At 30.3% G+C, this 14677-nt stretch overlaps 1 protein-coding gene across 1 annotated transcript; it reads right to left on the bottom strand.

Moving 5' to 3' along the window:
• Nucleotides 1-81: 81 nt before the first annotated feature.
• On the bottom strand, nucleotides 82-12654 carry LOC145764039 (uncharacterized). The gene is made up of 33 exons (XM_082575607.1): nucleotides 12648-12654; nucleotides 11557-11665; nucleotides 11175-11288; nucleotides 10771-10917; nucleotides 10440-10614; nucleotides 10061-10193; nucleotides 9661-9793; nucleotides 9424-9530; nucleotides 9088-9232; nucleotides 8769-8903; nucleotides 8609-8700; nucleotides 8082-8230; nucleotides 7531-7705; nucleotides 7160-7296; nucleotides 6749-6868; nucleotides 6345-6525; nucleotides 5918-6105; nucleotides 5356-5477; nucleotides 5019-5144; nucleotides 4540-4735; nucleotides 4060-4247; nucleotides 3767-3845; nucleotides 3394-3642; nucleotides 3124-3247; nucleotides 2812-2928; nucleotides 2396-2569; nucleotides 2042-2194; nucleotides 1826-1969; nucleotides 1528-1678; nucleotides 1184-1316; nucleotides 953-1063; nucleotides 566-745; nucleotides 82-231 (listed from the first exon to the last, which is right to left on the bottom strand). The coding sequence occupies exons 1-33, from the start codon at nucleotides 12652-12654 to the stop codon at nucleotides 82-84; spliced, it is 4644 nt and encodes a 1547-aa protein (XP_082431733.1).
• Nucleotides 12655-14677: the final 2023 nt, after the last annotated feature.

A 14677-nucleotide genomic window follows, 5' to 3' on the forward strand; every position in this document is an offset into this window, starting at 1 on the left:
CACTGAAAAATAAAATTAAAAAAAAGAAAACAGGCAAAAAAAAATAAAATGTAAGCTGTGCGAATAATAGGCAACTATACTTTATACGGGTGGGTTATTAATAGGTTGTATTTTTCTGTTAAAAAGATTGAAAACTGAAATTTGAGAGGAGTTGTTGTTATTGGAACTGGCCGTTTCTTCCTGCATTGCATTTGCCATTGCTACTTGACGGGCCGCCTTATTTTTCTCCATCTAAAAAAATCAAAAATACATATTATTTAAAAATAGGTTTTTATACTGCTTTCATCACGTATTTAGTAATATTTACAATTTACTGAATGAGTGTTTAACTGACACTGTATTCATTTACGTTTACAAATTTATAGTTTAGGCAGTAACTGTACCTCAAACATATGAAAACAAAAAAGTCTAATTTATATTAATAAAATAATGTATATTAATAAAAAGTTAAATGCAAAAAAATTGTTTAAATGTTAGTTAGTTTTACAATTATAAATTGGGTTCATAAAGTATTGGTAATTATTGACAAAATCTTGATTTCATTGTTACAAATTTGGGTTCAAACCTGCAAGCGTCTTTCTTCCTTTTCTTTCTTTTCCGCGCGCTTTTTCTTCCATTTTTTTACTTGCCCAAACAACATGACGGCACCTAATATACAGAGAATAAGCACAACTGGAATACCAACTGATAAACCGACAGTTTGAGCTAAGTTACTTGTCGCAAGTGGGGCTGGAGTCGGCGGTGGCTGAACAAATTTACAACTATTATTTTTAATAGTGTTTTTTTGCATTATTAACATATGAGATTTTACCTAAAGTTAAGAGTTAAACAGACTAATATTTATTGTTTTAATTCAGCGTATTTTCGTTTTAAAACTCAATTTAGTTACGTATTTAACAAGCCTTTTTATCACACTACAAAACGTCTTATACTTTGTAAAATTAACGCTTACCTCAATAATAGGACAAGTAACTGGGGTTCGAATGTGAGTAGAAACAAGTGGTACAATATTTGAAACTGCTCCATTTTGTCCTTCTTCGTCAAAGGCTCTAACACCGACAGCCTGTTATATTAAAAAGGAAATTAAGAATAGCACAATGTTGCGTAACAATGTACAAAATAACACTAGTATAACATTGTAATTGATTAAGTAGCTTTACATTATTTGAAAACGTTTTTAAACCTGATATTCCGACTCTCTTGCTTCGCAAATTTGATAAGAGATTGGTTCAACCAAACCTCCAAGATCTGGAGAGTTATTAACTATGAATGAATTATTGCAACCAGGGTAAGAAGATGCATTCCATATAGAAGCACTGTAAAAAATAACTTGGTTGATTAGACTTCCCTTAGTTTAATAATCATATAACGTTGTTTATTTGTTGTTGTTTAAAGGTACTAATATCTGTTTCTTAAAGAATGACTGTTTTGTTCATTTTATTGATTTCAATCACTTTATTAGCAAAACTTACTTTAGCAAAAACTGTTATATTTTTACTTTATTTTAAAGAGTTTTTAACTACTTACATATCTATCTCTTCTCCCACCGCTACCAGCATAGTTGTAACTTGTGAAATATTTGAAAATTGTTCAAAGTTGTCGTTCGTGAAAGCTATCATTACCTTCGCGACATCACTTCTACCCCCATTTGAATTCATAGCAGCAATTGTGTCTTCAACTAAACCAAAAAAATTAAAAATACATAAGGTATGTTTTTAAGTAGGCTACAGTTTGTGGTCAAACACACAAATATATTTCTTTCTAGGCATCAAAATTACAAGCGGTTTTTAATGTAAGCATTTATATAAACAAACAAGATACTTACCGGTTCTATTTTCGACTGAAACTGGTATAACAGCAGTTATCAACTGTTCGAATATATCTGCTCCATTTGAGAGCTTCTCGCTAAAGTTGATAAGTGAATAATTGGATGGATAACAAAATACTGCAACTTGCATCTCGAAAGGACCTAAAAACAACAAGCTTTGTAATACAAACCCTTTTCATTCTCTTACAATTAAAGTTTACAAAACAAACTTACTAAGTACAAAGTTTGAAATAAGGCCAGAAACCAATTCCAATATGTCTGCTTGCTTCTCGTTTTGTTCGGTTGTCAATTGGTTTGAATCAGAGTTCATAAAAATGTCATCAGGTAGCCCAAATATAAGATCAACTGAAGCATGAGAGGGGCATTCTGATAACAAAAAAAAGTTTTAAAAAAAATTTTGCTAACGCAACAAGAAGTATATTGAACTAAAACAATAGTATTTAATTGGATAAATATATTGCAAAAATGAAATAACTTTTAAGATAGATTTGGTCACTTGAAAGACCAAAATATTTTTGCTTCATTTTTGCTAATAATTTTGTTTTGAATGAAGTTATATTTTTTTACCAGAATTCATGGTCAAATTAACGACAATAGTTTCCTCCATTCCAGAAGGTAAAGGGTCATTAATGGAACCTTGCACAACCGCCGCATCGTTGAGGATTTCACCAAGTTCAAAATTATTTTTAAGGATGGATCGAGCTTTGCGAGTGCGCAGGGTTCGAATCTCATAACCTTTAGCTGTAAATTTAGTTGTAAATTATTTCTTATGTTATACATATTTATTAAACTTTTATTGATTAAGTCTAAAAAAGGTATTGTGAACTACAATACAAAAACGAAAAGCATAATATATTGATGCATATGATGATGCTATTATTAAAGTAAAGATATTTTAAGTCGATATCATCTAAAGCTTGATTAGTTTTATACCTATATAGTCATACATGTAATTTTATAAAAGAGAAAAAATTACAATTTACCTGATCCGATGTTTAAGTCGTCTCCTGGTGCCGAAAATGTTAATCTTAACAAATTATTCTCTCTGTCCATTCGACCTTGTAAGTCGATGATTCGAGAAGGTGGAAAGCGATCTCTTACTACAAAATTAAAGCAATGATATTTAAACAACATTTTTACATTTTCAAGTAATTTTAGTAAGCATACTTTGCATATAACAATTTTGCATTTTCTTTGGTTGCAAGCATATAGGATTAACAACATTAAAATGAAAAAAAACAGTGTACATAAAAACATTACTTAGATTATAACTACATTTTAAATAGTTTTCTTACATCCTTTCTCGCAAATAAACTTCTTGTTGGTTGAGCAAACATCCCCGGTCGATTCGATAATTTTCTCGCTTTGAAACCAAGAACAAGTTGGAATATCAGCTCCACTGCTCCTTGGGTCTGGAACCTTTTATTTAAAAGTTATTAGAGGTTACTAGCATGAAGATTAAGTTAAATTATAAGAGAAATAAAGCAACTATAGTAATGATATACAAAAGGGCCTGTTCAAAGTAAATTATTACGTCATAATTTTCAGATTCCCTAATAATTTACCTCTGGTTCTTTTTTTGCGGGAGACAATGTGACATCATTATCCGTCGAATTACCGTACGTCATCGTACCGTTGATGTAAAAATAGGAAGTTGTATAGAATGTGGTATCTTTCATAACCAACTCAGGACTGGTGGTAGTATCTGGGGTGGTAGTGGGGTCAACTAAGATTATTGGTTGACCGAATGCCAAAAAACTTTGTAGGTCGATGCTGCCCGGCGAAAGTTGACGTTTTTTGCGTGAATTTCCGTTCTAAAAATATTAAAAATCTGTCTAAATTGCTGGCTTTAAAAACTAAAATTTAACAGACTTATTAGTTATTTATCTTTGATGAAACAAAAATGTCTTAAATCAAACTTATAAATATTTTTCTTACATTTTGTTGATTTTGTTGCGAATATTGCTTTAGTTTTTCTAAATCTCCTCTTGTCTCTAAACCAAGTCGAAAGATCAGCCTAAAAAGCAGTTTGATTACATTGTAGACAACTTAGTTGTAGTACTATTTATTATAACTTTAACTATTTCTGTTTTTATTTCTTTACTAATAACATTTAAGCGCGAGAACGTATTGTAGTACGCCTATATTACCATGCTTTTGTTCATGTACTCGGCAAAGGGTTGTACTTTATTTTTAACAAAATATAATTAACTTAATTTAAACAACATTACCTTCGTATCTCTTGTTCAGTCATTCCATCAATGTAAGGCGAGAATGAATCGACTGCATATTCCATTTCTTCTGTAAGTAAATCGTTCTGGAAAATCGCTGTGAGGTCATTAAGGTCGTCGTCCTGCATACCTCTTCTTATTCGAGTTATCACTTGTTCGATATCGTCTGCTCCACCCGAACGCAATTCCTAAACAAAATTTTAAAGTTTTACATACTTTTAAAAGAGAGCAAACATTGGGTATAATTTTTTGGGGATATTTTAAGTGGAAACTGTTAAAAAACATATATTTTATATCATTTTGCATTGCTGTTATTAGTAAAGAAATACAATTATTGGTATATGTGTTTATCTAATCTTTGGGTAGACTGACAGAGGTATGTAGCTTACGCTTTACACTCAATGAGGTACCACATAAAAATAGAGAAATTTAAATACTTTGTCTTACTTGTTCAACACTTAATGTAAAATATATCCTTACCTGTGCCACGCCACCAAACCAGACATTCCCAGGCTTTCCGACTGGGGTAACTCGAGCCACAATCCATGAAAGTTCTTGTCTGCTGTTCACCACAGCCAGTTGACCTCCTTCGTTCTCACAAACTAGCTGAGCAGTGTCCTCGGCTATTTGTGGCTCACTGTGTAGCTTGTAACAAGAGTCTTGAAAGTGAGTATATCTAAACATGTTTATATGGAATATTTAATTTTAAATAGAATGTGCATACACATGAATATAGAGTGCTTAAACAATTTAATTTAAAGACAACTATGCCCTGGACAACTTAAAAAAGACAACTTAACTAGAAGGCAAATTAAAGTGTTTGGTTTATTAAAACAAAACAAAAAAGTTGATTTGGCCTAAGTTGACATTACGCTGCTGATTCTGGGTTTTATTTAAACAAAACCTTTTGAAATTCATTGGCCCAAATGGGTTTTCATTTTAGTTTTTTGTTACATTACCCTGGTGAGCAGTTGTCGTCAGCTATAAATTGTTGGACAGTAAAAGCTCCGGCTCCAGAACTGACTCGTTGAAACGCTGGCAAAAATGATCCTTCGAATATTTGTCTTCTGGTACGACCAGGGTTTCTATAACAAAAAGTTATTAAACTATTATTTTTTAAAGCCTAACGAAAAGCTTTATGTTTTGTATTAGAGTTTACCAAGCATTAATAAATTTTTTGTAAGAAAAGAGTAATCTAGGCTTAAGCGTTTAATGTGGTTTAGGCCAAAGCACTGTTAATATTTTCTTGCATAAAACAAATATGTGGAACAATTGTATGTTTTAAATATGTTATACCTTGTAAAATTAGTTGCCAAGTATCGGGTATCATAAACTATAGGTTCGCTTTGTTGCCTTCCAATTCCAAGAATAAATCTTGGGTGTATACGAGCTCGTCGGCTGTTATCATTTGCAACAACCTAAAATATAAAAAATAAATATTAGTGTCTACACTATATAAATAAAAGTTAATTTAATTTAAGGTTTTATAATTTTTTCTAGGGTTGTCATATATATATTTTTACTATATTTGGTGTAGTGGTCAGAACACTTGTCTACTCTACTAGAGGTCGACCTCCGCTGCGTTCATGCTGTTGCGCCTTAACGTAAGGGGCTATAAACTTTCGCTAAGCCAGCACTTAATCAGTATCTTTTTGTTATCGGGCAATTTTAATCTGTAATATCCCAAACTCTCGATGAGCTACTTAAGTAATTGCTGTCACTCTATGTTAGGTCGTAAAATTGACCTTTTTGCATCGATAATAAATAAATATAAAACAATTATAATAAAAGTACAATAGATGAACTTGAATTTAGACTTAAAAAATGTGTCCCTGACCACTAAGAAGATATTACTTGCCTTTACACTATATCTTCCTCGGCTTGTAAACGAGATAAAATAAGCTGAATAAACCCCATCGTTGGCTATTACGTCGGGATCTAAACCGTCATCTCTGAGTTCGATCAACGAAGTATCGACAATTCCACCTTCCGTTAGTGGGCGTGTTATCAACGCAGCAACGTAAGCATCTAACACTGCTAAATCACCTACAACAAAGCAACAATGTTAGGAAAAAATGGTATACGTCATAGAGCAAAAAATCAGTAAAAAAATAATGCAAGAGTTGTTCAAGATACTTATTGTTGTAAAATCTTGTTTTAATTACAAAATATTTTTCCTTTTTCTTTTTGGCGAACAATTATATTCTTATCCCTTTTGTTAATACAAGCTTAACATAACGCTGAGTAATTGCAGTGACGTACAAACTATTATTAAACAATAATACCTTGGTAGACGTCAGAATAAATCACCATTGCTTCTGTGCCAGTGTAAACGAACGAGCGGCACAACAGGGCTGGTGATATAATCAGTGGCTCCATTTCACTGCGGTATGTCACGACACTTACTCGTATCTCCATAGCGCTGTTAAATGTCGGGTTTTCTAACGTTAATCTCCATACTCCAAGCTATAATTATAAATACTTTTAATTTCGTGAATTGTTTTTTTATGGGTTTAAGCAGTCAAAAAAAATTTAATGTTAAAATATATAGAGCTCATAAGATTACAGCCATTATTATTTATTTATTTTTTCCACTATAGACTTTAGTAGAGCTAATATAAAAAAAAATTAATAAAACTTGGTAGGAAAATCATTTTTTTTAACCTTTGAAATTTCCAAGTTTTTTTACCTGAGCTTGTCCTACGATTCGAATACTGATAGTTTTAAATTCTTCGTCGCTCGTGAAGTAAATGATTTCTGTTTCTTCGTCTTCCGTGTAAGTTATACCATCGGGTGATATTAATGTGATCTAAATACATGAAAATTGTATAAAGAAAGGCTTAAATTTAAAATTAAATAGACAATATAATCAAGAACTTAGATTAAATTTAACTTGACTAGGGCCACTATAAGTTAAGGTTATTTTAATGTCATTCAAATTTAAACGTATAAAAATTTGTTCTATATAAAAATTGAATAAATTTTAATGTTTAAAAAGGCTGTTTTAATCTTTTAAACGTGTAAAAATTTGGTTTATTTAAAAATTAAATGGATTTTAATGTTTAAAAAGGCTGTTAAATCTTTCGAATAACATTCTTACGATTGGTTTAGCATCCGTATCATAAAACAAAGTCGCCCTCGTATTCGTTCCCACACTCTGATCAACGAGAAACGATTGTTCTTCTGTGGAATTAATTGGAACTAAAACTCGTTCGCTGACTAACGGAATTGTCCCAACTAGATAAAATACAAGAGTTTTTTAAAACTTAAAATAGAAAGATGTAAAAAAACTTCGTGTTGGTGTAAATGTCAAATATTTACATGCTGGCTTACTTGTTTCAAAGCACTTAGCAAGTGAATTAATAATTAATGAAAAATCTTGCAGATAAGTAAAAAAGCAATTACCGACTCATAACAAAAGAGCTTGCCAAAAAATAAATTAGTTTTTGTAATAAAAAGTTTCCCGCTTACCGTCAGAGTTTTGGTTATAAGATAAAAACGCTTCCTGTAGTTCTGAATTGACGCCAAATTCGCCCGAACTAGCTGCGTGAGTGCTTCCACCGCTGACTTGGGCTAACTCTTCAAGGGCTGGCGCAACTTTTGAACCGAATGCGATCGTGTTTATTCTAACACCAGATGCTATAACCTTTGTATTGTTTAATAGATTAAAACCATCCAATTTATTATCGCCATTATGTTAAAAATTATTACAAATGTTTATATATTTGAATACTTTAAAACTAATCCAGTTGGTATAATTAACTAAGTTAAATTAAAACTACTTCGACAAATTTATGCATAAATTTGCAATAGCTTCACCAATGCATTTAAAAGGTAAAAAATAAACAAATAGCATTGACTAGTACACAATATGAAATTTATTATGTAATTATTAAAAAGATTAACTTTAAAGAAATCATATAAGTTTCCGCGTTTTGTCTATAACTTTTAAATTACAACTTTTATTTGTGAATATCGTAAACATGGAGTCATTTGTAACGTACAAAAATCATATGAATTACCTCCTCAATAGTTTCGTTGATCTTGGGCCTGTTATGTTCAAGACCATCAGTAAGTATTATTATACTTCCACCTGAGCCTCGCAGTGAAACTGGACCTGATGTTGCAAGAATATTCAACCCTGCTCTTATACCACTTCCAATACTAGTTCCTGTAGTAAAATATTTAAAAACTCGTTTAAAGAATCATAGAGAATTTTTTTATTTTTCCAATATTCGCTAAGGCTTGAAATAAAAAATCTTAAAAGACGAAGCGCATCTTCCAATTCGTTTTGAGGCGGTTAATTTTTGCTTTGAAGCCATTAATCGATAAATAATAGTAAAATATGATTGCTCTTGTAAAGTTTTAACTATTGATGTTAAAACATTTATTTTACATCTTTGAAACTAATTACACCCTTTTTTCTCATTCATTCTCATAACCAATATTCCCGAAACAATATTTGTTAAAGCTTTGTGCCATGTTTAGCTTAGTAAATCAAAAATAAAATAAAATACTTATGACAAAAACGCTGTGATTCTTTACGTACCAGCTGATGTTAGCGGCGTTAGACGTTGTTTTAACAACTCTCTGACATCATCATTGGTAATTTCAATCAAGTTAGATTTTGTTACTGCTCTCCTAAATAACAATATTTAACATTTAAATAAATATTACCTAGATTTTTTGTATATTGAATTAAAACTCACGTTGAGAAACATACAATTCCGACAAAGGTTTTAAGTGGAATGGTGTCAATGTAATGACCTGTAGCTTGTCGAAGTAGATGTAGTCGATTATATTTTAACATACTGTTTGAAGTGTCCAGAACAAGAACAACTCTCCTGTTAAAAAGTTAAAAAATGGAATTATAATAAAGATAATGTTATGTGATTTTAATACATAAATTGTAAAAAAATATAGCAAATTAAAATTACACAATTTCTAACAAAACATAACACTATTATTTTTCCTCTTTTTTTATTTTTTAATTCATTATTTATACTGAAGTAGTTATTTAGCCAATACCTGTCCATATTCTGTACAATTGTAAAACTTGGTGGTACTGGGAGATCATCCACTAATTCTGCTGTTGTTTTTGCGATGTTAACGGGTTGGTTATTTCCATTTGCAAAGTCGGGATGACTTCGCATTACGTTCCATATACTTCGGCCTAAAACATAATTTAAATGTACATTAGCCCTTTGGAAAAAATATTAAATGGTTAATAGAAGTCTCAACCATAAGACTTTCTTTTCTGTTTTAGAAAATATCCAAAAAATATTATTTTGCCCTTAAAACTTCTACACAAATTTTCCCTTTTATTAATATATATTATATCGTTAAAATTAAAGTATTTATTACCACCACAATGAAGGTTTTGTGACGTTGGGGCTTCGTCATTATGTACTTGCTCATCAGGGACTGTCCCTTCATCGTCACAAAATGTGTCAACGTATGTTAAATTTGAACTAAAAAATTAAAAAAAATTTTTTTTATTATGTTTGTAACCAACCTATGTAACCTTATTTTCTATTTCAATAATAAAACTATATTGTACCTAAAAAAGCATATATAACAGAACAAATAAATTAAATCTACCTGTACAATACAGAACCATAAGATTCAGATAACTCTTCTGTTGAAGGTAAAAATGTGCAACTTCGATCGTACAAAATGTCGTCCTCACTTAACGGGCAAATTTCGTCTTTGTTAAATGAGTCTACGATCGTACCTGGGGTAAAATTTAAATACAAATTTTAACCGCCATTTTAAAAATTATACTCATAAAAATAAAACTTATTTTGCTGACAATTTAAAAACTTGTTTTAAATTGTTAAATTCCATATCACAAAAGTTACATTAAAAATCTTATAAATAATGATAAGAAAAATGTAGTCTTTTTTTACAATTTCTATTTTCTGTATATTTGTTTAATTTTTTACTTTTTTTATTGTAGCCTATTTTGTAAAAATTTTGCAAAAGTCATTTATTGACCAACCTGGTATAGCTGCTGAACATTTAGTAGCTTGAGTAGAGAGATCGGTGCTGATATAAAACTCACTATCTGCACCAGGCCGAGGTTTCTCATCATAAACTCCCCAACGAAATATCGCCCATTCGCTACTAAGAATCTAAACCACAAATAGGTTAAATTAATAGGAATATTTTAAAAATTGATATCTGTGATATTAAACCATACAACTAAGTTGAAAAGTTGGCGACCAAACTCTTAGTAAAAGATATTTAAAACCTAAGCATAAATCTCGCCTTGAAATTAAATTAAAAAAGCCTTACAACAGTTATAACAAATTGCTCTACATTTTATAAATTTTTTCAGATTTTCGTTTTTATTAAAAAAAATTTATAACAACTTTTACTTTTCCTGCTGGTCCCATATCGTTTTTAATCAACTCTCCAAACAAAACAAATTCAGGAGATAACTTCATGTAAGATCCAGGGAAGCCACATGGCGTGGTTTTGATGACGTAGGGTTGGTTGACGTAAGCAAAATTATCTCCTAATTTCCATGACCCATCTGTTTCTTGGCTAGGCCTTTTAAACAAAAAATTAGTTTTTTAGTACGATAATTACAATTAACAGCACCTATAGTAATTTTACATAGGTAACGTATATCACTAAAGACTATTTTAAGTCGTGTTTATCTTAAATCAAGTTTTTTGTATATACAACTATTATTTTTTAATTTACCTTGGTGTTGTGTTTTTTACACGGATTTGTGCATCGTCTTCGTTCTGTGAGGTTCCTTCAATTACTGAGGACTCCCCAAATACTTCGGGTACTGGACCCCAAGTGTCAGGAATCAATATTCGAACAGATCGAATATAAGCTCGGTTTCTATAAATATTTAAAAGTTTGTTATAGTCAATTTATTTAGGTTTTTTCGTAAAGTGATAAAGATGTACATGCTGGTTTTAAAATGATTTTAAAGCTGTTATCAACTTAATCTAAATAAAATGTTTAAACTAAAGCAAGGTGACTTTATAAAATTTAAAACGTTTTTAAGGATTGTTTAGGTTTTTAAAATAATGATTTAGGTAAAATGTATTTAAAAATTTGTTGTTAGATTTTTATTAAAAGTATGTCTAGTCTACCTGGTAAGACGGTATATTGAAGACGATGTTGAAGTCAATAATTGTTGTAAACTGGTTATTAAATCAAAATTTTCCGGAATATCTCGGTCAATAGAAATCGTTAAATTGTCGTACCTAAAACAAAAAAAAAATATCATCAATATAAGACTATTTCTCCTTAACATTTTTTTTGTTATTTTTAACTAAAAATTGGCCAGGTTGATAATATACTAAATTTCCTGACTCTGGGCATGGGTGTACTTTTTAAATTACAGAAATTTTAAAATTACAAAAACAATAAAAAAAATAAAGTTAAGTAAAAATTCAGATTTTAAACCACGTTTACTTGTTATATTGAACCAAAATCAAAAAGCTCTCAAGTTAACAACAGAATTAAACTCACCCATTGTCAATTAATAGTAGTCTTGTTTCGTTATGTTCACAAAGTTTAAATCCTTGCGAATTTATTCTTGCAAAATTGAGAATTAGAATAAACGAAACCAATATGAAATCTGAAAATAAAATAAATTAATTATTACAAATTCTCTAATAAGAACATTAAAAATAAAACAATCTTTGTAAAATAATTTAATTTGTTTATTATATTTTACTTACTTTTATTGATATTTTTCTTATTTAAAATGTTGATCATTGTATTCCAATCTGAAAGAAATCTTAAACTATTTAAATGGTATTTCGACTTACTAATTTTACTCTAACTAATCACTAACAAATTATTTTGTATTTGAACCACTTGAGGAAGTTTCAATTGACTTTTATTCATATTCAGTATTTCCTTTTTTGCTGTGATTGTTTTGTAAGGTTATCAATCATTTATGGAATTTTTGATTTGGTTTATGCTTAAGACATAAGACATAGCCACATTGTGCTCAATTCATGTTGGCCATTGCAATTAAAACACCTTCGCTAGAAAGGGAACAAGGCGAAAGTTATAAATATTTCATCAGTATGTACACCGTACTTACACAATAATAGCAGATTGTTTTCGCTTTTACTGCGCAGATAGTAATTAAAAATGCGCCCACATTGCTATGAAAATTAAATGTCACTAACGCAACAGTTATTTGCAGAATGCCAATCATCATAATAAATGAGATAACGAAACCAAAAATGTTAAACTGATTGCTTTTATCTTGAAATTGTTTACCAAACAACAATCACCTTAAAACCTGGGTATTGCATGCATTGATTTAATCGACACTGAACAAAAGAAAACACAAAGATTTCCAATATATATAAAAATATATTATGCAATTAAAATTTGTAAAATATTATACAATGTTCCAATTATAATTGTGTTTAAAATAAAACAATAAAAAACTAAAACGAACGTTGTATTTTAGGAATAAAGTGTGTAGGCTTATGCTAATAAAGGTATACCTACCTACGAAATTAAACAAATTATTTTATTTTTATGACCTTAAACGGTCTATAATAAAACCTAAAAAAATTTGTTAGAATTTTCTCACGTACCTGGCATTCCTAATTATTTTTCAGTGTGTAAAAAATAATTAGTTCTTACATATTATTACAAAAAGTAAATAATATTTAAAAAGGTTATTCAATTTAATGCCAACATTATGGAATTATTAAAGATGTTATAGCACTTTCCCCAACTACTTTTACAGCAATGTGGGAAAGTAGTTGGGGTTTTTAATTTACTATATAATCCCCATGGTTCTGTAGCGAATTATTAATTTTAATTATTAATTAACATTCTTTAGTGGTTAGTTGATACAAGAATATAAAATTCTGGCTAAATCTTACGGATATAAACTCTGAATTTAAGTAATGTCTAAATCCATGTTTATTAAGTGGCGTCCGTTCAGCAGAACGGAATTGCCTAACTATTTTTTAAAACAAACATTTGCACTTAATAAAAAGAGGAAATGAATCGTTGAAAAAATGATTTAGTACTAGAAAAACGAGGTTAGAGTTCCCATGTGATAAGAGTTGTTAAATAACCCGCAAATTCGATAAACAAGTTATAGTTAAAAGCATTGGAACTCATTGTTAAAATAGGGAGGAAAAATACGCCAAAGTTTGACAGCAAATAAATAACAATTTCATTTCAAATCAACATCAAAAACTGTTTGTTTATAAAATTAAAGGTTAGCTTATGTGGATTTATCCAAAATAAGCTACATCAACCCAACTCAAAGTAGAGCCCGTGGTAATCAAAAATAAGAAAACACAACCGCTACTCCTCGATACGCGTCTTAATTCTCACAAGCGTAAATTTGTAAATAAGCGTTTCTTGTTTGATGACTGTATTTCTCGCACATTCGAACTTTCATGAGGTAGGCGATTGCGACGATAGCCGAAAAAAAAGGGACTTGGCCTATGTGGGCATTATAGACATATTGGCCTCGTTTGGGCACTTCGGAAAAATAATCGGCCTTCTGTGGGCATCAGACATGGGTGCGTCGATCATCGTCTTGAGTTGGCCATCGTTGGGCAAAAGAAACTAGGTAGTTCGTGCAAGAAATGTACTTCATCTTGTTCACTTGACCCGCTTGGCAAAGAAAAATACGTAAAAAAAATGCCGCGATGGTTTCTCTTCATCTGTCGTTTTTGTAGTTTGACTGTTAAAATTTAAAGCTGGCAATAACGTTTTCCCATTTAAAAATTGTTAATTGTCTGTTTTTATTCTAAAGTTTTGGCTGATAAACAAAAGCTGAAAACTTGCTTATCTCCGTTTGCGCGACTCCTCGGAAGGTGTTCATTTAGTCTGAGAACAGAAGCTACAAAATTCTGTTTAAATCTCAAAACCTTAATCACGTCGGGAAAATCATCATTTGTAGCGAATTATTTATTTAAATTATTAAAAACATTCTTTAGTGGTTAGTTGATACAAGAATATAAAATTCTGGCTAAATCTTACGGATATAAACTCTGAATTTAGGTAATGTCTAAATCCATGTTTATTAAGTGGCGTCCGTTCAGCAGAACGGAATTGCCTAACTATTTTTTAAAACGAACATTTGCACTTAATAAAAAGAGGAAATGAATCGTTGAAAAAATGATTCAATACTAGAAAAACGAGGTTAGAGTTCCCATGTGATAAGAGTTGTTAAATAACCCGCAAATTCGATAAACAAGTTATAGTTAAAAGCATTGGAACTCATTGTTAAAATAGGGAGGAAAAATACGCCAAAGCTTGACAGCAAATAAATAACAATTTCATTTCAAATCAACATCAAAAACTGTTTGTTTATAAAATTAAAGGTTAGCTTATGTGGATTTATCCAAAATAAGCTACAGTTCAAATGCAATTCAAACTACTTCTGAGGCAGTTAAAATATTTTTTTTGAAATAACATAATTAATATTATTTAATACTGTCAAATGCAACAAAACTTATTTATAATAACAGAAATCTTTTAATGTTTAGTTCGTAAAGTTAGTCATTTTACTTCGAGGATAAAAAATTATTAATAGTTAAATAAATAAAAGTAGTAAATTAGGGAAATCCCGAATCATATTTACAAAACATTGCAGGCG

The sequence above is a fragment of the Corella eumyota genome, chromosome 1 (genome assembly GCF_963082875.1).
Source record: "Corella eumyota chromosome 1, kaCorEumy4.1, whole genome shotgun sequence".
In the NCBI taxonomy this organism is placed as follows: domain Eukaryota; kingdom Metazoa; phylum Chordata; class Ascidiacea; order Phlebobranchia; family Corellidae; genus Corella; species Corella eumyota.

What these genes read in the sequence shown, in the direction of transcription:
- LOC145764039 (XM_082575607.1), bottom strand. An exon ending in GAATCGTAGGACAAGCTCAG is followed by an intron (nt 6,526 to 6,748) that starts GTAAAAAAACTT and finishes TTATAATTATAG; the next exon opens with CTTGGAGTATGGAGATTAAC. An exon ending in GGTTTGGTGGCGTGGCACAG is followed by an intron (nt 4,248 to 4,539) that starts GTAAGGATATAT and finishes AATTTTGTTTAG; the next exon opens with GAATTGCGTTCGGGTGGAGC.